The following is a 26,867-nucleotide window of genomic DNA, read 5'->3' on the forward strand; positions in this document are numbered from 1 at the left end:
CATCATGTGCCCTCCTTAATGCTCATCACCCATTTAGCCCATCCCCCACCCACCACCCCTCCATCAACCCTCAGTTTGTTCTTTTTTTTTTTTTTTAAAGATTTTATTTATTTATTTCAGAGAGAGAGAATGAGAGACAGAGAGCACGAGAGGGAAGAGGGACAGAGGGAGAAGCAGACCCCCGCTGAGCAGGGAGCCCGATGTGGGACTCGATCCCGGGACTCCAGGATCATGACCTGAGCCGAAGGCAGTCGCTTAACCAACTGAGCCACCCAGGCGCCCCCTCAGTTTGTTCTTTAGAGTTAAGAGTCTCTTATGGTTTGCCTCCCTCTCTTATTTTTTTATTCCTTCCCCTATATTCATCTGTTTTGTTTCTTAAATTCCACATGAGTGAAATTATATGGTATTTGTCTTTCTCTGACTTATTTCACTTAGCATAATACACTGTCGCTCCATCCATGTTGTTGCAAAAGGCAAGATTTCATCCTTTTTTATGGCTCAGTAATATTCCATCGTGTATATATACCACCTCTTCCTGATCCATTCATCAGTCGATGGACATTTGGGCTCTTTCCAGAATTTGGCTATTGTGGACAATGCTGCTAGAACTCATGCTCTTAATCACCACAATGTTCAAACGCCATAGATATGTGCAGGTTTCTACTATACACTGTTTTTATGTACGATAATCAACCCCTCTCAGATTCACTCCAGTGCATGTTCAAGTGCCTATTCTGTGCCAAGCCCTACTCTTGGTGCTGGGGATGAAGCAGTGAGCAAGACAGACAAAGCAGACAAAACTCCTTACCCTCATGGAGGATGTCCTATAGCCCAGGGGGAGCTGCAGAAAGTATGCATTTCTTAAAGCCAACAGCTCGCTGACCCAATCTACCTAATGGATCACTACCATCTCAAACTCCCCATTTCTGAAGTTAAATCCATCATCTATCACAGGAAAGCTGATTCTCTTCTAAGTCTGTGAGTGATGCTTATTCCAAACTTTTTGCAGTCCCTAATCCTTACCAGCTCCACCCTCCCTGCCGGTGAACTTGCCTCTTTCTCTTCTTTTTTTAAAGATTTTTTTTTTATTTATTTGAAAGAGAGAGAGAGAGAGAGAGAGAGAGAGAGAGAGAGAATGAGCAGGGAGCCTGATGCGGGGCTCGATGCCAGGACCCGGAGATCATGACCTGAGCCGAAAGCAGACGCTTAACCGACTGAGCCACCCAGGTGCCCCAATCTTGCCTCTTTCTTTACTGAGATGGGAGCCAACTGATACAAGCTCTATTGTCTCCATGTCCTTTTCCTTCTCAACATATTGCTGTGTCTTCACCTATTCCTTCTTTTTAAAAAAAAATATTTTATTTTTTCTTAAGTAGTCTCCACACCCCATGTGGGGCTCTAACTCATGACCCCAAGTTCAAGAGTTGCATGCTTTTACTGACTGAGCCAGCCAGGTGTCCCGATTTACCTATTCCTTTTGTCACTGACTCCTGAATCACCAGTTCTGCATTTATAACTGGACGGAAGCCAAACGCAAATTTTACCTATTTTACCCTTTTGCCTGGGGCCAGACTTGATCTTAGAAACAAAAGCTATTGAGGAGAATGGAATTGGCCAGAAAGCTAGTGGGGGTTTTTTGGCAGAGTCTGCATCAGCTAGAAAGAGGCTTGTCGTGCCAACAGAATTCACAGATGAAGCCACCTTCTATCCTTGCCAATGTGTTTCTGCCTCCATGCAAATGCCCCACTCGTATCATTTCCCATTTGATCGCATTTGAATTTAATTACTCAATTTAACTAGTTTTTTGATCATTTAAGTCTAAATAATTGATCGTTCCAAGAGAAATGGCCATTTCCTTGTTTTGGAAGGCAGAAATAAGGGGCATTTGTCTGAGAAAATCACTTTGGATTGAATTTTGGGGAATTGGGCTCTTTTCCAGCAGGTAAAGAAAGGAGTCTGAGAATCTTGACACCCTTTATGAAGAAAAAAACCCAAAAAACCTCAGCAAGAAACACACACTAGATGATAAGCACAGCTAAACACTAACAAGAGGTGGCTAGATAGACAAAGTGGGGCTTCTTGTCTGGTTCCCAGGAATATGCAGCAAAAGAACAGATTCCCAAAGGAAGCCATTCCTAGTATGAAGTACTTTTGAAGTCACATAAGACAACAGAAAGAACCTGCTCCCCTCAGGCACTTGCCTTTTTCCCTCAGTCTGGCTTTTTTTTTTTTTTTAAAGGATTTTATTTATTTATTTATTTTGGAGAGTGAGAGAGAGCACACACGCGTGAGCTGGGGGAGAGGGAGAGGGAGAGAATCTCAATCAGACTCCCCGCTGAGCACGGAGACTGACCTCATGACTTTGAGGTCAAGACCAGAGCCGAAACCAAGAGTTGGACGCCCAACTGACTGCGCCATGCAGGCGCCCCAGAACTGTTTCTTTCTAAGGAGCTTTTCCAAAGAAGGTGGAGTTTGTCTGTTTTTTGGAGGGTGCTCCCTCAGTGAAGAATAGCATTAAATCTGTGCTTGATTAAGCCTCATTGATGTGGACCTGGCTCCAAAATGAGATTTCCCATGTCGAACCTTAAAAAAAGACCTATTATAGCCGGAAAAAGACAAAGGACTAGCAAAAAGCAGGTGGAAGAAGGATCATCCAATAGAAAGGAAGGAGCTCCTGATGAAGTCACAAGGATGGCCAGCTGGGTAGGGGACTTAACAACCCCTCCCATCCCTTCTATGCCTGCCTGGTGGGACCCACGCAGCAGGACTGTCCCATCAGCTCCAAGGCAGCTGGGGAGAAGCCCTTGTCCTCTGCCACCACTATCCCCTCATCCATATGAAAAGGATGTTGAAATGGTCAGTTATTTCAGAGCCCAAATCTGCTTGGCATTATGTCTGTGGAGCAATCAACCTGAGTAGTAAGGGAAATGGAAGGAGTAGGTAACGAGTGTCAGAAAACACCCATTTAGCTCTCCTGGAACCGCCACACACGCAGAGGAGGGGGAAGGTCATTTCCAAGGCAGGCTAAAGATTTAGGAGGCCAACAGTGTTATGAAAAAGTGAGAAAGGCAACTCCCCAGACGGGCTTCCTTTCCTGGTCTCTGCTCCTTACGGAAGGCAGCTGTGCTGGGAGAGAGGGTTAAGAATGATCGACGGGGCTAGGGAGCATAGGGAGGAGGTGAGGTGCTGACTCGCTAATGAAGTGCCTCTCACTTCCGGTGTCCTGAACCAGTCAGTGGCCTTTTGTTCTCAAGCTTCAGCCTCTGCTAGTAACAGCAGTAGGCAGGCCATTTCCCCAAATCTAGGCGGGTAAGTTGGGTGGTATGTAGGTGCCTCAGGTAACGGATAAAAACCAGCAAATGGGAAGAGCTCAGGGTTAAGAGTTTGCTAGTGCTTTTGCTTGCATCTTGACTACTTAAAGCATTTTATTTTATTTTATTTTTTTAAAGATTTTATTTATTTGCGAGAGAGAGAATGAGAGACAGAAAGCATGAGAGGGAGGAGGGTCAGAGGGAGAAGCAGACTCCCTGCTGAGCAGGAAGCCTGATGTGGGACTCGATCCCGGGACTCCAGGATCATGACCTGAGCCGAAGGCAGTCACTCAACCAACTGAGCCACCCAGGCGCCCTACTTAAAGCATTTTAATCAAGTGGCTTACGAGTGGCTGTGTGGGCTCAGTAAAATTAGGTTTGATTTTTCCACTCACCAGTGGCAAAGCAAACCTGGAAGAACTGCATTACTGGAGGGGATTTAACTTGAGGGGATTTATAATCCTTTTCATAGGTGGGTTGCCAAAGTCATAAAATTCATAAAACTTAAAAACCAACGAACTCCTATGTATAGGGATGATACACTAAAGAGTCTGACAAGTTTAAGACAGAAATGACAATTTAAATGGCATTTAAGACTTTTTTTTGAGCTAAGGGCTTATGTTGTATCTTAAAATATTTTCATCTGATATAAAACTTATAACCGACCTGGGGACAACACATGAGCAGAAGCTTGTCAGCCGCCATTTTAAAGCACTTTCTGAAAGCAAGGGGGAGGATGGGAGAGGAGAGGCAATGTCCTGGAGTGTAATGTGTAAGAGATTATGTGCAGGGCGCCTGGGTGGAGCAGTCGGTTAAGTGTCCGACTCTTGGTTTCAGCTCAGGTCATGATCTCGGTCCTAGGATCGAGCCCTGCTTCCGGCTCCATGCTCAGGGTGGAGTCTGCTTGAGATTCTCTCTCCCTCTCCCACTCGTGCTCGTGCTCTTTCTCTCAAATAAATAAATACATCTTAAAAAAAGATACTATGCTAACCAAGAGAACAGGAAGACATGACCTGATCCCTTATCCCTGTATCAGTCATAAGGTTCTAGTAGCCTTTGGCAGACATTTCCTTGGCAAGTTTAAATGTGTTGGAGGAAGGAGTGGACAGAATCAAGCTAGACAACAGGAATATAATGAAGACAGGACTTAAACTGCTTTATTGGCTGTACCCTACGGGATATTCATTGTCTGCAATTGTTTAGATCTGGAGAAAGGGATGCGGTCTATTTAAATCTGTTCAACAACAAGCAGTGTCACAACGGGATTTCCTCATCTGCTTAGCCAGAACAGATGTCCCAGTCTAGATCTACTGGTTAGGGCTCCTTGTCCTTGGGGAGCTGAGAGAGTTAAAGACAAAGTGAAGATAAAGGAGCATCCCGGGAGCTGGGTAAAGGCCTTGTGAGACTAAATTTGGTTGGTAATCTTTCCCCACCCTCTCTGCTCAGAATGGCAGACGTCCATGTGTCATTAATGCTCCTTCCTGGAGTTTATATACATCATTTCAAAGAGAGGGGCACTTTTATCAAACCATCAGCCCTTCTGCCAAAGCCCAGTATAATCACCTGAAGAATAGAAGAGAATATTTGGCATCTGTTACTGCACCCTTGCTTCTCTGCCTTTTAGCGGGAAGGACAGATCGACTTCCTGTCTTTCTTAATGGAAAATGAATCTATCTTAGGATAGTGACAACCTACGAGATAATTTCTTCTGGGTAGAGAAATGTCAGTGTGAACAGCATCTATAAAATTGCCATTTGTCCTGGGAGTGTGAAGGAGTCTGAGGGTGCCCAGGGGATGTGACCTGGAATCAACCATCCGCCAACCCCATCTCTGTCCCCAAGCTCTCTGCTTTATTCTAAGCCAGAGGTACCAATCTGGGCAGTGGTTTGGCCTTTCCCAAGGCAACTCTTTCCCTCCCGTCTTTTCTAAGTGCTGGGAACATAAGGAACACAGCAGCTGCCTGCTGGCAGGCGACCCTTTGTCAGTTAGGACCTCAATTTCTTTCCAGCCCTTTCTTCACTCTCTTTTTCTGTTAGGTCTTATCTCCTCTCAAAAGGCAGAAACCCCCAGCTGTTGACTTTGGGTTTTCAAATATTTCAAGTGATAACTAGGGATGTGCATTACGTTATTCTGGAGGCCACAGATAAGCAGGATCGGTATCTTGGCTGGAAAAGCTCATAATCCAACTAGATTGTAAGCCCCTTGAAGGCAGGTGGGGATGTCATATCTGATACACCAATCTTCCCGCAATTTGATAAGCTTAGTAAACTGAGCCAGTGTGACCCGGTGGACAGAGCACTGGGCCAGGAGTCATGAAACCTGAGTTATAGTCTAAGCTCTGCCAAGCTGTGTGATTTTGCGACCTTGTCATAATCTCTGCCACCATTCCTGTCATCCCTGTCTTATGTCAGGCCTTGCCTGGTTTACCCAAATGGCAGTCCTAATGGCCAATCCTGGCTGATCCCCATATTTATCTGTAAAATGAATGAAACGGTAGCCTAAAAGATGTCTAAGAGCCCTGTTAGCAACAAACTGTTTTTAAATGTCCTCTTAAAACACATGCTATTTGGGGGGAACAGCCAGCGGGCCATGGCACCGGCAGAGGGAGGTGGCAGGATGGTGAAACTGATGGCAGAGTTGATTGAGCAGGCGGCTCAGTACACCAACACTATGCGGGACCGCGAGCTGGATCTCCGGGGATATAAAATTCCTGTCATTGAAAATCTAGGTGCTACCTTAGACCAGTTTGATGCTATTGATTTTTCTGACAATGAAATCAGGAAACTGGATGGTTTTCCTTTGTTGAGAAGACTGAAAACATTATTAGTGAACAACAATAGAATATGCCATATAGGTGAGGGACTTGATCAGGCTCTACCCTGTCTGACAGAACTCATTCTCACCAACAATAGTCCTTGTGGAACTGGGTGATCTGGACCCTTTGGCATCTCTCAAATCACTGACTTACCTAAGTATTATGAGAAATCCTGTAACAAATAAGAAGCATTACAGACCATATGTAATTTATAAAGTTCCGCAAGTCAGAGTACTGGATTTCCAGAAAGTGAAACTAAAAGAGCGTCAGGAAGCAGAGAAAATGTTCAAGGGCAAACGGGGTGCACAACTTGCAAAGGATATTGCCAGAAGAAGCAAAACTTTCAACCCAGGTGCTGGTTTGCCAACTGACAAAAAGAAAGGTGGGCCATCTCCAGGGGATGTAGAAGCAATCAAGAATGCTATAGCAAATGCATCCACCCTGGCTGAAGTGGAGTGGCTGAAGGGCTTGCTGCAGTCTGGCCAGGTACCTGGCAGGGAGCACAGACCAGGCCCCACTGATGATGGTGAAGAGGAGATGGAAGAAGACACGGTCACAAATGGGTCCTGAGCAATGTGGCCTGAGTATCTGCAGGATGTATAATATGCCTCCTTGGGGCAAGTCCTGCTTTTTGAACTTGGAATAATAGCCTTGTTTGGGTCAGCAAAGTGGAGTTCATAGGCATTGTCGAAAGGCTTAAGACTGCTGCTGGTAATTTTGTAATATTATTAATTTTGAAACCTAAATGCCAGTTTTCTACAAATAGTAAAAACACAACGACATTCACTGTGCTGCCACGTTGTCTGTCATGGGGGGGGGGGTGGTGTGTGCAGCGCAGTGAGGTATATGGACATGTGGAAGTTGGAAATGCCCGAGGGCGGTGTTTCTAGGTAGGCTTCCCAGGCCTCTAGAAAATGTTTAGATTTTTAAATTCTTAATAAAACTCAAGATTAAAAAAAACAAACAAACATGCTATTTTGGGGCCATAAAAACTTGTGGTCTGTAAGCCATTTAAGCTAGGGACAATTACCATGTGGTGATGTTATAGACATCCAGCTCAAAAGCAAAACCACTAAAAGCAGGTGGACAGTTTCAAGTCCATAATGTTCTGAAGAGCTTACATAATGGGGCACATTGTGTCCTACTGACGTTTGTTTCAAAAATAGCCTTCTTAGCAATACAAGGTGCCCCAAACATCAACCTTGATTTGGTTTTCTTTAGAGGGAAAAGAAAACCATTTAGGAATCATCTGAAAAGAGGCTGATTGGCTTCTTTCTTCCTGAACAAATTTAATTCATTTTGACTCTTTCTTGAGACTTTATGGTAGATACTGAAATCTTCGCAAAGCTTTTTTCATCTCTGCCTTTCTTCATATTTTTCCTACTCTGATCTGTTTTACATGCTAAAGGCATAAGAGAAAATTCCCTGAGGATAAAGCTGTGCCTATCTGCGTAGTTTTCATGTTCACTGCAAGAGAGTAACCCCCCCGCCCGCCCCATTTTTTAAAGTAGGCTCCACACCCAGTGCAGAGCCCAATGTGGGGCTTGAACTCATGACCCTGAGCTCAAGACCTGAGCTGAGATCAAGAGTCAGCTGTCCAACCTACTGAGCTACCCAGGCGTCCCACTTTCCTTTTTTTTCTTAAGGAACTTGCAAACTACAAGATGCCAGGCCTGCCAGAAATGAATGCCTGCGTTTTCACTTCTCTCCATTTCTATCATTGAAAGAGAAGTGGAAAACTTGCCAATGCTGAAAGATTAAAATTTTAAATGAAGATGAGAACACATTCAGCTTATGAGATCATCTGCCTGAACAGAGAGGTTTTATCCAAGCATGACAATAACATCCATTTTTCATAGCCACAAGTTTTAGGGGAAAGTGGAATTCAGCAGTTGGTTTGCAGTCAGTTCCCTGGAAACACCTTGTGTTTTAATCCCAGAAAGCATCAGAAACTTGTTCCAGGTCAGACGAGGGCGGAGGACGTTTCTTTGAGACTTCCCTGGCTATTGCTTTTTGTCTTTAGTGGAGAGAACTGGAGGGAAAAGGTGGGAAGCCTCTTTCAGAAGAATTTTTACCTATTCAGCAGTAAAGAGCTGGTTTCTAAATTACTAAACAAGTAAGGGACTATTTAATTCTCAAGCTCCCTCACTCACACATATTGGGAAGAGGGAGAGAATGTGGAGATTAGGTGGGCGCAGTACAGAGGACATGCCAGAAGAGAAGCCAAAACCTGCTGAGAAAGCTGGGTCTTTGAACAGTGTCAGGAAATCTGTCTTGCTCTACATCACTGGGTCCAACGTCTTGCTTGATGCCAGGAGGGACCCGAGCTATTTACAGAATGTGACAGGTTTTCTTCTGAGACACTAGAAAGCTCTGGCTACTGAATCACAGTGGGCTGGTAGAGCTCATGTCAGTTACTCTGGCCCAGTAGAAATTGACACCCCAAAGTCTTTGCCATGCTCCTGGGGCCAATCTTCTCCCCAGAAAAGCAGAGGCACCAAAAGCCTTTCAGCAAGTTTCAGCTATCTTTTAGGATGGGATGGGTCTGAAATAACACGTCAGCTGTCGGGCAGTCTAGGGCTGTGGTTAAAGAACACGGACTTCTGAGGCACCTGGATGTCTCAGTGGGTTAAGCATCTGCCTTTGGCTCAGGTCATGATCTCAGGGTCCTGGGATCAAGCCCCATATCAGGCTCTCCACCTGGCGGTGAGTCTGCTTCTCCCTCTCCCTCTGTGATCACTTTTGCTCTCTCTCAAATAAATAAATAAAATCTTAAAAAAAAAAAAAAAAAAGAACATGGACCTCATAGTCAGAGACTGGGTTCAAATCACCGTGTCGCTACAGGCTGTTTGGTCTTGGCATAAGACCACCTCTCTAGGCTTCAGTATTTTCATCTGTAGAATGTTAATAAGGTGGCACCTCCTTTGGAGGTGTGTTGTGAGGATTGAGTTACATAATGCCTATAAAGCACTTAGCATAATGTCCGGCAACCAGGAAATAAGCAACAAATGGTAGCTAATAATAAAAATAAAATAATAATGGCAAAGATAATAATAAATAATGGTAATGATACAAGATTACCTCCTACCATGAGGTAAATTTAATGAACATTGGCTGGGCATTACTGCATACCAGGCATTCATTCGTTAGAGCAAAAAGTGAGTATCTACTATGGACCACATAATGTGCCAAGTGCGGGGTAGAGTTGTGAGCAAGACAGGACCTCTTGGAGCCTGAGTGTTGGGGAGATGAAGGATAGAGAAGACAAGACTTAATCACCAACTCAGAAAGAGGTTAGAGCTGTATCAAGATAGTTCAGAGCTTCTCAGGGTCCTTAGAGAGCACGACAGGTGCTCTGCCCCTCGTTCAGCCCCCTGTGTCCGGCATTAGAAGTTCTTCTCTTTCTCATAAAGGAGTTCACTTGAATCTCATCTGCAACTCAGCCTTACCCCAGTTCCCAGGGCCAACCTTGACCCAGGATGGGAGATAATTGGCTCCAGCCCCACTGCTGGGGGCTAAGGTTCAAATTGCCTTGCTGCTTGTCTGACTGGAGGATGGTGCCCTAGTTTTGATACTTGAGGTCCAGTCTCAGTTTAAGCCTTAATTCCTTTTCTGTGCCCTTATTTTTAGAAATGAGCGTCTGCCTTTGTGCTTGTTCCTGAGGACCTGTTCCAAAAACTTATTTAGTGACCCCAGTCCTTCTGAGGGGAGAGCTGCACCTTATTCTGGCTGCTTCCCATCTCAAGCACCAGAGTCCTTATCCTGAACCTCTGTCCAAAAGATAACTTGGATGTTTGCTTCTTGCCAACTTCTTCTCAGTATATGCACCCCCTAGATTTCTTAGTCTTCCCCTAACCTGTTGTCTAGACTGGGACTGGTCATTGCGAGTACTCCTTATCTGTCAGAAAGCAAACCTCTGCCGAACACACTTGTCCTGATGAACACTGGGTGACGTACGGAAGTGTCGAATCACTGTGTTGTGCACCTGAAACTAATATAATGCTGTATGTTAACAACACTGGGATGAAAATAAAAAGCAGAGAGAACTAATCCTCGGCTGCCACCACCTACCCTTGGGTGAGTTTTCTAGTGACTGGTTCACCCAGTGGGCGGTTCTTATGCCCAATTCTGCCTGTCTCTATCGGCCTCACTGGGCGGCCCAAGATCTGACATTCCCAATCAGGGGCCCAAACCCTTTCAAGTGAAGCCACTGCAGAGCTCTGAAGATACTGCTGTACCCCTTTTGAAAGCCCTAATTATCAGTATAATTCTTCTGTACTTGACCCATGGGCAAGCCCTTGGCAGAGCGATTCTGTTCATTTATTAATTCATTCAACAATTATTTGTTGAACCTCCATTCTGTGCTGTGCTCTGGGATATTGAAATAAATCAGATATGGCTTCTGTGCTCAAGGGGTTTATAGTCCAGTTGGGGCAGCTGAACTTGTAAACAGATCATTATAATACTGGTTCAAAGGTACTACAAGAAAGCAAAAAGCAGGGGCACCTAAGCAGACCACAGGTGGGTAAATGGGATTAGGAAAGGCTTCCTGAAAATGCTGCCACCTGCATTCTGGAGGACTGCGAAGCGAGGCTAGCTGATGGACAGGGGCAAAGGTACTTCCAGGGATGCCCTAAGTGGCAGGTGGGCACCTTCGGGGAATGACACATATTTCTCGGCAGCTGGAACACTAAGTATGAAGGGGGAAGAGTCCAAGATGACTTAGAGAGGTAGGCGGGTGCCAGATGATGAAGTGCGTTATTTGCCATGCTCAGGGATTCGAATTTTATCCTGATTTTTCACGTGGGAAATTACAATGATGTGGAGATCTGATTTGCCAGGGTAAGAGTAGAGGCAGGGAAATCAGTTAAATGACCAACAAGTGGTAAGAACCTTAACTGAAATGATGAGGGTGGGCATGAAGAATGTGTCCGGGTTTGAGAGACAGAAGAGTAGGACGGATAGGACATGGTCACTGCCTAGAAATGAGGGAGCAATGAGCAAAGATGACCGGGTCACTTAGGCGAAGTTGCTGAGGCAACGAGGTGGGTGGTGATTTTGCTGCCCGACACAGGGAACACAGAAGGAACAGATTTTCAGCAGAGGGCAGGCTGCATTTAATGTTGCCAAATAAAGTTCTCCAATCTTACTTTGCTTTTGGCAAAATAATCCCGTTGCCCAAAGGATGCTATCGACAACCTACCTTTACAAAAGTCAACTGGAGAAGAAAAAAAAATTTTTTTTTACAGACCACACAGAAACTATACAATTGGGTAAGTACTACCTTTGAAAATAAAATCTATCTATGTTAAGTGGAAAGCACAGAAGTAAATGAAAATAGAGTTGAAAAAACTTACCCCATAGACAAGTTCCCCAACCATGCCATTCCATATTTTTGTCTCTGGATCCCTTGCACCGTATTTCCCGTCGCCGACAATGGACAGTTTGTATTTGATCCTTACGTGTTTGGCTATTTCATAGGCTAAGTCGACGCAATAGCCTTCATATCTCTCATTTCCTTCTAGTTGCTCATGGTTCTTCTTATACATGACATATGGTGATTCCTTTGGGACAAGAGGAAGATCGAAGGATTACTCCCATACATTTTTCTAAGAGATGACACATGCCATAATCAAGTTTTTTCCCCGTGTACTTGTTGAGGTTTGGTGTGTGAAAAGAGCCTTTAAAATATGTTTGCTTAAGAAGCAGAAGAACCCAATCGACTGACTATTCGCTGGGCTATATATTCCTTGGAGTCTTTAACTGATGATTTAAAGATGTAGAGAAGGACTTAAGTTCTTTTTGAGGGTTTGAAAGCAGGACAGGTTTCCACCTATAAAGTCTTTGTCTTAGTCAAACTGGGCAGAGGTATTTCCTTTACATGAAGGTGAACTGCCTTTGATTTCTCGGGATTTACCACAGCCAGCCCAGGCAAGCCCTCAAAAAGCACTGTGGTCTTTTTGAGGTCAGAATCTGTGGCTTATTTGTTTTTACATCCTCAGGGTCTAGGACAGTACCCAGGACAAAGAGCGTATTTGACATGTCTGTTTAAATGAAAGGTAAACTTCAGTTGAATCTTCATCCAATTATTCACAACTTCAGACCTAGTGGTATACTCATTTTTCACCCTGGTTTGTACTTCACCCAGTAAGAACCAGCTTTCAGAAAAACATTTTAAAACTAAATAAGAACACTATCTCACATTTCAACTGTGCTTTGAGTTTCACAGAAAAGCTTTAAACGGTGAATCTTGCCTTGAAATGGTCTTATGACCTTTTTACACCCATTTCGTAAATTAAAAGAAACATAACCTGAGGCTCAGAGAAGTTGTGACTTGCACAGTTAAACACAGATTAGTGGTAGACCTAATATTAGAACCCTAATCTACTCTCTCTTTCACATCATGCTGTCTCCCCCACAAAGAAACATCAGTCCTACAGTGTGTGTGTGGGAGGGGAGGTAAAGAGGAGAATGATATGTGGAACTGTCCCAAATTCCTATTCTTTTTCTTTTTAAAAATGACATTCCGGGGGCGCCTGGGTGGCTCAGTGGGTTGAGCATCTGACTCTTGGTTTTGGCTCAGGTCATGGTCTCAGGGTCCTGGGATCCAGCCCCATGTCGGGCTCTGCACTCAACACAGAGTCTGCTTGAGATTCTCTCCCTCCCTCCGGCCCCTCCCCTCACTTGTGCTCACTCACGTGTACGCTCTCTCTCTAAAATAAATAAATAAATACAATCCTAAAAAATGAAATTCTAAAAAAATAATAAAATAAATTAAAAAAATGACATTCTGTTCATGATGATGGCAAGATACTTTAAGAGGTTCCTAAGCTGACCTATTGGATGTTTTCACGGCTTGAACTTGATGTTTTTTTTTACTGGCTGAATAATGCTTTTCAGAAAGCAGAAGTCTTGCTGTACAGAAAGCCCACCCATCTTCTCTCCATACTTACCAGAATGGTAGTCACTACAATGGTCCGGTTCTCTGAGGATGCGCTGTCATTGCTGATTTGCTGATCTGAGAAAGGCACAAATCTTTCATACTCATTCCAGTAGCCAGCCTAGAAAGAGCAGACATTTGACCTGGTTGCCTGTTTTTCACTCAAAAAGTACCACAAGAAATCCAAATGTTGTCATGGAGTAACACTTTCTTTTTAGTTGTTGGAGCTTTCCAAGGATTGATGTCCTGTCTCCCTTTGTCTTGCCACCCCCACCAGGACCCCAACCCTGAGACACACACCTTCATCCTGGGGGTTCTCATCCCCACCTCACCTTTACTGGTATTTTGTAAAATAACTTAGCCCACTGTAGGATGGTCAACCTTTTTTTCCCCTTTAAACTCCTATAGCAGGAAAGTGCTGTGCTCTGAACTATAGGAAGGCTGGAATGTGAGGGTGGGAAACCAAGGAGTGTCCTTAGAAATGACACAGGCTATTTTACATTCTGAGATTTTTATCACATGGCTATGAAATCCTCATTTCATGCCTAACTTAACTATTAGTATGAGAGAAGCAAAGTGGTCATTATACAATTTGGCTGTAGAGAAAGGTACTTTGTCCAGTGTCCTTCGGAGGGTGAGGAGCAAGGTGGAGAGATACCTATTTCCCGATTATTATTTTTTTTAATTTTATTTTATTATGTTATGTTGGTCAACATACATCATTAGTTTTTGATGTAGTGATCCACGATTCATTGTTTTCATATAACACCCAGTGCTCCATGCAGTACGTGCCCTCCTTAATACCCATCACCAGGCTAACTCATCCCCCACCTCCCTCCCCTCTAACACCCTCAATTTGTTTCTCAGCATCCATAGTCTCTCATGGTTCATCTCTCCCTCCAATTTCTCCCCTTCGTTTTTCCCTTCCTTCTCCTAATGTCCTCCATGTTATTCCTTATGTTCCACAAATGAGTGAAACCATATGATAATTGACTTTCTCTGCTTGACTTATTTCACTTAGCATAATCTCCTCCAGTCCCATCCATGTTGATGTAAAAGTTGGGTATTCATCCTTTCTGATGGCTGAGTAATATTCCATTGTAGATATGGACCACATCTTCTTTATCCAGTCATCTGTTGAAGGGCATCTCTGCTCTTTCCACAGTTTGGCTATTGTGGACATTGCTGCCATGAACATTGGGGTGCATATGGCCCTTCTTTTCACTACATCTTTGTCTTTGGGGTAAATACCCAGGAGTGCAATTGCTGGGTCATAGGGTAGCTCTATTTTTAATTTTTTGAGGCACCTCCACACTGTTTTCCAAAGTGGCAAATGTTCATCATCATTAGCCATCAAGGAAATTCAAATCAAAACCACATTGAGATACCACCTTACACCAGTTAGAATGGCAAAAATTGACAAGGCAAGAAACAACAAATGTTGGAGAGGTTGTGGAGAAAGGGGAACGCTCTTACTCTGTTGGTGGGAATGCAAGTTGGTACTTTCTGATTCTTTTGCTAAAACTAAAACCATGTGTACCTTGGCAGCTTGTTTAAATAACAACATACTGTAAAATTTGTGGTTCCTTCCCTCTATGGTTGGAAGCTGTTAATAACTCTTGAGTTTATGACTTTTATAGGACCAGCCTCAGAGGGAAATGCTCCCTTCAAAATGTGTAGATGGAACACTTTGATCACAAAGCAACTCCGTATCATGTCTACGCTGTTCACCAACAGAAAGGCAAAAATAACATGTGGGAATTTGCTTTGTGTGTCTTTCCTAACACCTGTTTTCTTGCATTGGAGTGCTGTCACCTTCTGAAAGACTTTTTCTTTGGACATCTGTTTTGGTTACTTACTTTTCGAGAGCCAGTGACTTTCATCTCATACACATCGATGGTGTAATTTGTCCTACGTCCGTAAGTGTCAAATTGGATGTTTCCAGTCATTCCTTGTACTTGCACCTAGTAGAAAGGGAAAATGTAAGCATTTTAAATAGCACCACATTATTGCCTTCTAAGTCTCTGAGATCAGGTCTACTGACAGATCTTAGAATCGTGGAGATCTTTTATCTTGAGTCATTGAGCTAAATCCACCAGATCAGTCTATACAGATCTTCATTTCCTCCCCAGTGTTTTCTAGGTGTGCCTTTTCATTGTGAAGCTTTGAGTGGGTGATAGGCAGTTACCTATATGATACAGTGAAGGCCCTACCACCACTTTTTCAAGGGCCTGAAATTTCTACCATTAGTCTCTTCTTGAGGGAGTAGCCTGAAGGGTATTCTTTTTTTTTTTTTTTAAGATTTTATTTATTTATTTGAGACACAGAGAGAGAGAGAAAGCACAAGCAGGGGAAAGGGCAGAGGAAGAGGGAGAAGCAGACTCCACTAAGCAGGGAGCCTGATGTGGGGCTCAATCCCAGGATCCCGGGATCATGACCTGAGCTGAAGGCAGACACTTAACCAACTGAGCTACCCAGGCGCCCCAGCTTGAAGGGTATTCTTTTTTTTTTTTTTTTAAAGATATTATTTATTTATTTGACAGAGAGAGAGAAAGCAAGAGCACAAGCAAGGGAAGCAGCAGGCAGAGGCAGAGGGAGAAGCAGGCTCCCCACCAAGCGTGGATCCTGATGCGGGGGCTCGATCCCAGGACCCTGGGATCATGACCTGAACCGAAGGCAGATGCTTAACCGACCTAACCACCCAGGTGCCCCCTGAAGGGTATTCTTAACTAGCATAATGCTTTTTTTTAAACTATGAGTTCCGTGAGGGATGTGTCTGTGTCTTATCTTAGCACTCCCAATATCACATAAATGGTTTCAATAATATGGGCTCTGGAGCTCCTAGATTCACATTCTAGCTTCATCACTTACTAACTCTATGACCTTCTATATGTTCCTTAATGCTTTTGTACTTCAGTGTCCCAATCTGTAAAATGGGAAATCCCGCTGGTACCTATCCCTCAGAGGTTTTGGAAGATTTAATGAATTACACACGTGTAGAGTTTAGAACAGCACCTGGCACATAGTATGCTTTGCAATACATGCTAGCTATAATAAAATTATTGTTGATTGCAAAGAATTTGGTTCTGTTTCTTGAGAGTGTTCCACATTTGCCAGCTGTCACAGTAACAAAGACGACTTTTTCCTCTTATTTAACTTACGCGCAGCTACAAACAGGTAGCAGTGAGCTAGGCCCTGGAGGAATAAACCACACACTGATGAAATTTGTAAGTCTAAGGAATCAGGGGTATGTAGTACTAGGTAAGAAAGATAGAGGTACTAGAAGAGCCTGGACCCCGATTTGGGATGCCAACTGCAAATTCACGTAGGTCACAATTTTTCCTGGGTCTGGTCCCAGTATTATGAACTAATAAAAGGCTATCTCTGCCGGGTGGAGAGATCTCCTTACCAATTATTTTACAGTCCAGGGACACTGCACGAAAGACCCTCTATAAATAAAAGTCACTGGAATTACTTATCTGGTGAGTAAGGGTCAAGGAATTTGTTTCAGAGAAAAAACATCTGTCTCATTTTCTAGGATGAAAGGATAGAATACTTAAAACTTATAGGAAGTGACAAGCTACTAAGCAAGTCAGAAGTGGTAATGGGCTTGAGCTGCAGGAGGGAAAATTGATGCCAAATATTAGGGAGCATTTTGTGAGAGGAAAGGGGGCTTGTTCAGCCCCAACAGGAAAATGAAATTCCTGTTGAAAGAGAAAAGCTCCAGTGGGACTTCCTGAGGACAAGATGACTGTCCTACTGACCCAACAAACCGAAGCACTACTGTCAGCTCAGGCTTGCAGAGAAGGTGATGTCACACTTCCGGTTAAAGCAAAGGTCCTTTATTGAGACAGAAATTACTTAGCCTGCCTGGTGCATACTGGGATGCATGAAGGGTTCTTTACACTCTACTCTGAGCATTGAGTTCTAGGAGAGGAGGTAGGTCAGGCAGGGACACTGGCATAGGAACTTACTAAGGAAATCCTTCCTTACTGAAAACAGCAAAGGCTTTAAGTCTCTTTAAGAATGGCATATTTCGGGCGCCTGGGTGGCTCAGTTGGTTAAGCGACTGCCTTCGGCTCAGGTCATGATCCTGGAGTCCCGGGATCGAGTCCCACATCGGGCTCCTTGCTCAGCGAGGAGTCTGCTTCTCCCTCTGACCCTCCCCACCTCATGCTTTCTCTCTCTCTCAAATAAAAAAAAAAAAAAAAAAGAATGGCATATTTTGGGGGCCCCTGGGTGACCCAGTCAGTTAAGTGTCTGCCTTCGGCTCAGGTCATGATCCCAGGGTCCTGGGATCGAGCCCCGCATCGGGCTCTCTGCTCAGCAGGGAGTCTGTTTGTCCCTCTGCCCGAGCCCCTCCACCCCGCTAGTGTGCTCTCTCTCACTCTCTCAAATAAGTAAAGTGTTTTTCTTTTTTAAAAGAATGACATATTTCTAAAGATCTAGCATATTTGGACATGATAGAGAAACTGGACAACAGTCTAAGTATGTCCAGGAGATTTGAGACTCCAGGATTAAAACTTTTGGTGAGCAGAAGTAGGACTGGACTACCTCTCAGAGGGAAGTCTATTTTCACCGAAGTGAATGTCAGTTACTGTTTCCCACCATCCCATCTGGGATCCCTTCTTTAATCATCCCCCACCCCCCGCCCTCCACCCCAATCTATATTTGGTGCTTCTCCTCTGGGTTCCCATAGCAGCCTCTGGAGGACCTAACCACCATACCATTTTAATCATCTCTGTATTTTCATCTCCCTTACTAGATGGGGAACATCTTGAGATGAGAGACATTCTTTTCCTAGATTCTCAGCAACTAGTACAGGGACTGGAATAGAGCAGGTGCTTAATACACGTTTACTGAACAAAGGGACAAGTTTTTTGTTTTTTTTTTTTAAAGATTTTATTTATTTATTTGAGAGAGAGAGAATGAGAGACAGAGAGCACGAGAGGGAAGAGGGCAGAGGGAGAAGCAGACCCCCTGCTGAGCAGGGAGCCCGATGTGGGACTCGATCCAGGGACTCCAGGATCATGACCTGAGCCGAAGGCAGTCGCTTAACCAACTGAGCCACCCAGGCGCCCCAAAGGGACAAGTTTTGATGACTTAGAATTGTGACATATTTCAGTCAATCAGGCTCAGGCTGATATTTGTATTATCTGTAGATTGTGAGGAGGATTACCCAATTTTCAAGTGGCTTTAAGGTCTTTAAAAACACTTGTTTGCATATTAACAATGTAAATGTGAGCGCTCCTCCGCTTATTTCATGTTTGCATACTAACTTCGAGCCTGATACATAGTCATTGGTGCTCAATAAATATTTACTGAATGAATGGTGTGCTTATTTATTCATTAAAACAGGCCCTGTAGGCGCCTCTATCAGGCAATGATTTTGTTTGCCAGATTTCTTTGAAGGAAGAGAATGATTTATTGAGCAACAACTATGCGCTTGTCACAGTGAGGGATGCTTTTACACATGCATTCTCACTTTTAATTAACTCAAATAAAATGGGATTTCTTTTAATATAGTAAAACCTTTAGTACTCCAGACCATCCTCCCTTGTAGTCCCTCTGAACAGCGGAGTTTTACTGAGCATTTATCACAAAGGGAGCATCTGCTTCTGGAAAAGGTCAATACTTTCTAACCTCTCTGGAGCAATAGGAAGAGGTTGGCCTGTAGAAACTGGTAAGGCATCCTTTCAGTTGAGCGTTTCTTGGGGCCTGGGAGGAAGGTGACTTACCTGGCTTCTAACTTGAGCTTTATCAGTGAGTTAGACATGCAGAAACTATTTGTGCAATAGTATGATCAATCTGCTTTTTTTCTAGCCAAATGAATTTCTTATCCTTTACTCTCGTAGCCAGTTTTCTATTTGGGGAATGTAGTTGTTTGTGTCATGAATGGGGAGTCTGTTGGAGATGCTGGTACTCGCCCCTTGAGGTTTTGTTGATGAAAACTCTTTTTGATTTACTCTGAGGGAGTTTTGTATTTCACTCATCATTATGTTTCACCTGACAGTACAAATCTTGTAACTGCTATGAAGGTTGAATTTAGTTAACTGCTCTTCAAAACTGTGCGATGCTACCTCCATAAAACTACACTTAGGGCATTTGTTAGGGAGCTGACATAATGACATAAAAATCTACATGATGGGAGAATGAGTCATACCTCTTTCTTGGAGAGAGACACAGGGGCTACTAACCCCTTTTGATTGAATGCTTCCAACTTGGCAAATTGAAGGCAGCAGCAGGAGAGCCAACTACACAAAATGATGTACATTAGGAGGCCATTACAAATTCTTCGTTGCTGGGTTGTGCACAGAATTATCTTATCATTGCCTATCTCTTTGTTTTTTGGATGTCCCAAACATTGGGATAATTAGATAAGTAGAAATAAGAGAGGCTTGTACTCTCCAAGGCTCATTTTTAATGCATGCAGGCACATGTGGCATAAAGCAAAATATTCAGGAAAGTGCTCTTGCTGGGAAAGCTGCAGGGAATGACCAATACTACTCCTGGTGTGAAGAGTGACATCTGCTCCAAGGATGCCACCCGAAGCCTTAAATGATCCCCTACCAGTAAATACTAAAAACAAGTGATGCATTTGACTGTCTATTGATTCCTTGTACTGCTCTGTAGGCTTTTCTTTGGGGCACTGGGGAAAAGCTTCCTAAGGAGGCCTAGAAATATAGCAGGTTTCTGCCTTTCCCCATGTAGATAGCATGTAGAAAGGTTCTCTTTGGCAAAAGAACTACTACCACACTGGCTCCCTTCCACAGTCCATCCAAACTTAAGAGCTGTTTGATGAGCCAGAGGATGCTGCTGTAATGTCCACCTTCAACTTAGGAGCTTCCTAGAGAATATCCCAGTCCCCCTAAAGTAACACCATATCTCTGGAAAGTTTAAAATTTTTGAAGCTGTTTACATGTTCAATCCATAATTCTTGAGGGTAGTGAGTTTACTTTACCACCCACGGTGTGGCACAGAACTAAATATTCATTTGCCCTCAATTGGCCATTTCTCAAGCATCAAGGAAGAAGCTTAGAAGCTTCTACTTTGGGATTTCTAGATTTTGATGAATACATATCCATGCTCATTTTTCTGCACACTCTGACATTCTTAGACTCTGATCCTATTCCCTTTTCGGATGGCTTTTCTCCAGACCAAGGTCTCACTTTTTGTGTGTTGTTATAAGGCTCCTGCCCGCACCCCAAAAAGCCATTATGGTCTTTACCATTTTTAGAGCTCTCTCGATATCAATTCCTTGACTCCAGGGCACAGCGGGATTTGCTAAGCAGTCTCCAGCACTGCCTCTCCGGGACACATCCACTCGCTGCCTCCTCAGATAACGGAAAGCTTCTGCTATGACCAGTATTGCGTCGTGCGTCAGTGCAGATGTATACTGAAATGGATGTATGGAAAACACGATATCATGACAAATGACGCCCTCAAAACCTGCCTTGCTCCTTATAATGCTCATTCATCTCCACCTCTTGTTCTACAAAGTCACCCTCTTAATTATTTGAATCAAGAGCTCTCTCTGGGCAAGCCCGACTTTGATTCATTCTAGAATGATCCTTCTTTCCTTGTGTGTGCACATGTTAAGATTATTAAGATCAAATGGCTCAAGGGAGTCTCTCTCTTGCTCTCGGTACTGTGTTTTGTCTTGAGTGAGTGACTACTAAAAGGCCAGGTCCTTTATAGAGAAAGAAATACGTGTGAGGCTAAAGGATGGCATATGTAGATTGGTTATTGCTGTTTGTAATAGAAAATTCAAGTCTGGTGTTTACTTAGGGGAAAATGGAAATAGCTAAGTTAGACAGCTTGAAATTAATTTGGAGGGAAACATTAATCATTTCTGTCTGGACCATGTTTCTGGCGAACTAGGACCTCTGGCCAGCAATAAATCAGTTTTTGTTTCTTGGGGGGAGCTGAAAACCAAAGCTGGTTTTTGATTGTAGAAAATTACAATTGTTATTGAGTTTTATATCTGATAACAGTGACAATTCACAGGCAATACTTCATGATACTGCCTCTTTCAGGCAAGAACACTTAGTTTCTATCCCTTGGATATACTGATATGCTCTACTAGGGATGAGGCCAGTCACTTAATACAAGGGATTTGATTATCTGCGATTTGACGGGGTAGAGGCCTTTTTATTAAATGAATCAACAAAGTCTGATTAAAATAAGCTGGCCCCTGTTTTCCAGGTGTGACAAATACTGGGAGGATAGAAAATTCTACAGATTTTTTTTTTTAATGAAGCAAAATGTCCTACGGGGCGTTTTCTCTCTATAGTATGTCCAAATATGACCAAGAGTGAATAGAATACATTGTCATTTCTACGACTATCAATTTACTTTTCGGACTTTCCTCATGTTACTTTTCTTTGAGGAACAAATCTTCAAGTGTGACTGTAACAGGGGGCATATGTTCTCTCGTGGAAAAAAAAAATCTTTGTGTCTGTCCATCCTAGCACTACATAAAGCCAACATGGTGATGATCTCTTTTCCAGCTGACTGCATGAATAGTCTGCGATTCCAAGCCATGCCAAAAGAGCTATTTAATTTCTACTTTTTCAGCTCCTACTTACCAATGTGTGAGCATGTAAAAAAAAAACCCACAAAGGAAACATTCATAAAATATAGAATAAATTAAGCATCAGGATTGTAATCTCCAGACAATTTTATTTCCTAATCAAAAATATTACCATTTTTAAAAAATGGGCTTTTTGTCTGATTGCTATAGAGCGAGTTTCCATGACTAATACTAAGCAAAAGCAATCTGAAAGTTGTAACCACCTATTTAAAGATTCCATTTTCTTAAGCTATTTAAAGGGTTTTACTTACAAACCCCTCTTCTCAGCAAGTTCTGAGAACTTTACTTTATACATACCATGAGTTATCAATGAATAATCCAGAGCTAAGATTGTTTTCCTTCTCTTTTGTACAACCTCTACAACTTCTGAGCAAACATAAACTACTCTGTAGTATACTTTTCATCCTTTTACCCTTGTCCTTTTTTTTTGGTGCCTAAGACACAGTGCCTGACACTTGGTAGGTACCTCTTAAAATATTGCATAAATGAATTTCTTGACTCTACCTATTATCTGCTAAATCTAAGGATGGCAAAGCAGTAGACAGGCAGTTTATGAAAATCTAAATTTGTATAAGCTCATTTAAATGTAGTGGGTGGATTTAGTACATTGAATTTGAATGTAAGTACAAAATTTGAATCATCAGGGAAATGCAAATCAAAAGCACATGAGATATCACCTCACACCTGTTACAATGGCTAGAATCAAAAGGACAGGAAATAGTGTTGGCAAAAATGTGGAGTAAAGAGAACCCTCTTGCACTGTTGGTGGAAATGTAAGCTGGTGTAGCTACTATGGAAAACAGTAGGAGGCGCCTCAAAAAATTAAAAATAGAAATACCATATGATCTAGCAATTCCACTTCCGGGTATTTATTTCAAAAGAAACAAAATCACTATTACAAAAAGATATCTGCGGTTCAGTGCAGCATTATTTACAATATCCAAGACATGGAAACAATCTAAGTGTCCATCAACAAATGAGTGGATAAAGAAAATATGGTATATACATACAGTGGAATATTATTCAGCCACAAAACGGAAGGAAATGCTGCTATTTGTGACAGCATGGATGGACCTTGAGGGCATTATGCTAAATGAAATTAAGTCAGACAGAGAAAGACAAATACTGTATGATCTCACTTAAATACAGAATCTAAAAAAAAAAAAAAAACCAAACCCCAAACTCATAGAGATAGAGAACAGGTTGGTGGTTGCCAGAGGTGGGGGGTGGGAGGTGGGGGGGCAGGGGAAGTGGGTGGAGGTGGTCAAAAAGGTACAGACTTCCAGTTATAAGATAAATAAGTCCTGGGTTTGTAATGTACACCACAATGACTATGGTTAACAGTACTGTATTGTATTTTGAAAGTTGCTAAGAGTAGATTTTAAAAGTTCTCATCACAAGAAAAAATTGTAACTACGGTAGTGGTGGATGGTAAATAAAGTTATTGAGGTAATCATTTTGCAATATATACATCTACCAAGTCATTATGCTATACACCTAAAACTAACTTAATGCTGTAAGTCAATTATATCTCAATAAAAATTAAAATAATTATCCTAAAAAAATTGGACTGCAAACCCTAACCCTAACATCACAGGGATTGCGACCATACTTGCTGAAACATATAAGGACACCTGATCTGACCATGGGACAGAATGTTTTAAAATGGGACTTCCCTGGAAAAATCCAGCATGTATACTATAATCACTACAACTACAGAATACCACTTAACTAGTGAGTGGCTTAAATGAATGAACAAATTATGTGTAACTTACCACTTTTCTAGAACATAGCAATTGTATAAAGTCAGGGCCCACTTGTATTATGTTCTGATGTGACTCATTTAGGGTGGACCTGACTAGGTGATACAGAATGTGTCTCTTGTCTGGTCTATGGCCCCTTTGTTCTCCCTTATTCTATTCTTGCCAGGGAGGATGTGAGGATGGGTATCTTGAAGCCATGAGAAAAGAAATATTCACCCCCTTTCCTTTTTAAGGGAAAGGCCTTGACTCTACTTTGATTCCTTATCTTGATCACAGGGATCCCACAGCCATGGTATGTACATACTTTCACTATATAAGGAAGGAAGAATTTAAAGTCTGTGTCATACTTGGATCGATGCACTGAGGGAATGGTTACTTAAAACATACACTTGAAGGATCCTTTGTGTTACATGAATAACTTTCCCGTAATTTATCTGTTTTAATTCCTAATTTTTAAGTAATAGGATTTCTAGCCATAAGGGAACACATGTGAAAAATGTACACTCTAAGCATGACTTTCTACCTTTAATATTCTTATCTTGGTTTCATGAAAATGAGCAACTTAGGTAATCTAATTATTTTTAAAGATACTTTTCCAGGCAGGAAAACATTTCCGTTCAATATACGTATAGGCAACACGCACTCTGTATTAGAGCCCAATTCACTTGGGTGTACTGAGATTCATGAAACTTATTAACACAAAGCAATCACATAAATAATGTAAAATCTAATTTTCTGTTTCAGACTATCAATCTTCCTTACCTATTCCCACAGCCCCCACTTTTTGCCCAACTCAGGTTCTTGTAATATTGTAAATTGTTTTGAGCATGTTACAAATGAAATTCATTAAAAAATTAGTTAACATTCCCAAACCCTGGGTTTTAAAAGACCTCCTTTCTCAATCGCTTCTTTATTTGCAAGTTTAGTTTTCAAATGCAGCGGCACCTGCCGTTTGGTTTTTAGCATCGTTGAAACACTTCTGAGTGAAGACCACTCGATCACAGGATGGCTGTAAATATATAAAGGCCATACTGAGATGCTGTGAAAAGTTGGCCTAAGGTTTCTGCATGCCATGGGACATTACCTTTAGTGGTGCATTCTTGGCTTCCGGGAATTCCCTTTCATCTAGCCTCACCCAGCGCTGAATAAACTGCTGAACCATAGGGTTTTCGTTGTTGACAATCTGGAATCCGGTGATGTTGGCTCCCCCGTGCATGACTCTTTCCAGCAAGATATCGGTAAAACCCTAGAAAGAGAGTGAGAGAGAATCATAACTGTGGGGGTGGTGTGTTCTTAACGCTCTCTGTTGGTTAGAACGCTAAGGAGGAAATGAAAAGTCCTTCCTCAGGATCACTCTTTACCACTCTTTACCAATCAAGAAAACCCTGAACACAGTGCTATATGTCATTTACATCTCAATTACAACAACAACGATGAGGACAGATACAAAAAAAATGCTGGATATGGACTAATTCTTAGGGCACTATGTCTCCAAAACTACAGGCACGATGGAGAAAATATGCATTCTTCCATTTTAGTGCCTGTGTCTTTATTTAGTATAGCTGCTGCAAGGACAAACACAGGTGTCAACTTCAAGCAAATGTTTTGATCTGTTTCATCTACCTGTATTTTTAGTCTTTCTTCACTGAGTACAAATACAATGCTTCCTGTAACTGGGAAAGTGTTGAAACGTTTGACCCTAACTAGAGGTTTAAAATTTTTTCTTGAGCGTAACATGCCAAGCACAGCAGATTGCTTCAGATTCTAATGATGAGTACTTTCAATATTTGTGACTTACAGAAATGCCAAAGAGCGAAACTGACAGCTTGGTTGTATATGATGGTACAAACCCCAGGGTATGTCTCACACGTGTTTATAAACAAGCCTTGACATCTACTTCAGATCACCCACCATTTTCTTCTCTCACTCTGGTTACCATCTGGTGTCTCTGTCACCTAAGCCTTCTGAAGGAATCTCTTCAGGTTCACACCAACCCATCCGCACCTGGGTACTGCCAGCTCCACTGGGCACTGCTCTCTTCTGGAACACTTCTCCCAGGAATCGCACTATTGCTGCTGGATGCCTGGCTCTTGCCAGTTGCAGTGGATGCATTTAGGTCCTCAATGGGCTGAAGCCAACATTTATATTCATAAATGGGGAGAATTCTTCCTCCCTTCTTTAGACTCTCCTGCCCAACATTTTAATATAAAATTTTCAAATATATAAAAAAATTGAAAGAATTGTACAGTGAATACCCATATAGTCTCAACTCAGATTTCACAATTAGTATTTTTCTATCCATCCATCAATCCATTTCATTTTTTTTATGCATTTCTAAGTAAGTTGTGGACATTAGTATACTTCACACCAAAAGACTTCGGCAGGCAGGTCATTAACTAGAGTTCAGAGTTTGCATCTTTCTTTCTTTCTGGTAAAATTTACATCCGATGAAACAGACAAATCTTAAATGTAGCACTTAATGAGTTCTGATAAATGCATACACCTGTTCTCTAAAGTTTTCTTTTCTTTTTTTTGCAATCCAAGTTTTTTTTAAGATTTTATTTATTTATTTGTCAGAGAGAGAGAGCACAAGCAGGGGGAGTGGCAGGCAGAGGGAGAAACAGGCTCCCCACTGAGCAAGGAGCCCGATGTGGGGCTCGATCCCAGGACCCTGGGATCATGACCTGAGCTGAAGGCAGATGCTTAACTGACTGAGCCACCCAGGCATCCCAACATTCCAAGTTTTTATTGAAGTATAACAATCATATAGAAAAGTACACATATCTTTAAGTATATAACCTGATGAATTCTCACGAACTGAACACATAAATGTAACCAATATCCAGAAGGGTCCCCTCTGTGTGCCTCTCTAGTCACACCCCTACACTTCTTTTAATTCACCTTTCTTTATATTTTAGTGATACAGCTTTTTCTTTTTTTTTGTCTTGATATTATAAAAGTATATTTCCTTACATTGATCTAAAAGTCAATGAAACTCAATTAAAATACTAGTTGGATTTTATTTTATTTTATTATGTTATGTTAATCACCATACATTACATCATTAGTTTTTGATGTCGTGTTCCATGATTCACTTTTTGTGTATAACACCCAGTGCTCCATTCAATACATGCCCTCTTTAATACCCATCACCAGGCTAACCCATCTCCCCACCCCCCTCCCCTCTAGAACCCTCAGTTTGTTTCTCAGAGTCCATAGTCTCTCATGGTTCGTCTCCCCCTCCAATTTCCCCCCCTTCATTTTTCCCTTCCTTCTATCTTCTTTTTTTTTTTTTTAAAGATTTTATTTATTTATTTGACAGAGAGAGACACAGTGAGAGAGGAGCACAGGCAGGGGGAGTGGAGGGGGGAGAGGCAGGCTTCCTGCTGAGCGGGGAGCCCGATGCGGGGCTCGATCCCAGAATGCTGGGATCATGACCTGAGTC

General features: G+C 42.4%; 1 protein-coding gene and 1 pseudogene across 6 annotated transcripts in view; one reads left to right on the forward strand and one right to left on the reverse strand.

Moving 5' to 3' along the window:
* The window catches only part of GRIA3 (glutamate ionotropic receptor AMPA type subunit 3), a 275,024-nt gene that overhangs the window by 70,607 nt on the left and 177,550 nt on the right, over window positions 1-26,867 (reverse strand). For all 6 annotated transcript variants that reach the window (XM_081808311.1, XM_081808310.1, XM_081808309.1 and 3 more), the window contains 5 exons: window positions 24,507-24,668; window positions 20,295-20,462; window positions 14,926-15,030; window positions 13,080-13,187; window positions 11,484-11,690 (listed from right to left, as the gene is read on the reverse strand). In XM_081808311.1, coding sequence (XP_081664437.1) covers window positions 11,484-11,690; window positions 13,080-13,187; window positions 14,926-15,030; window positions 20,295-20,462; window positions 24,507-24,668 — 750 coding nt within the window. The remainder of the gene's footprint in view (window positions 1-11,483; window positions 11,691-13,079; window positions 13,188-14,925; window positions 15,031-20,294; window positions 20,463-24,506; window positions 24,669-26,867) is intronic.
* On the forward strand, window positions 5,928-6,912 carry LOC102745177 (U2 small nuclear ribonucleoprotein A' pseudogene; annotated as a pseudogene).

Source organism: Leptonychotes weddellii, chromosome X (genome assembly GCF_054177405.1).
Source record: "Leptonychotes weddellii isolate Sample4059 chromosome X, ASM5417740v2, whole genome shotgun sequence".
NCBI lineage: Eukaryota > Metazoa > Chordata > Mammalia > Carnivora > Phocidae > Leptonychotes > Leptonychotes weddellii.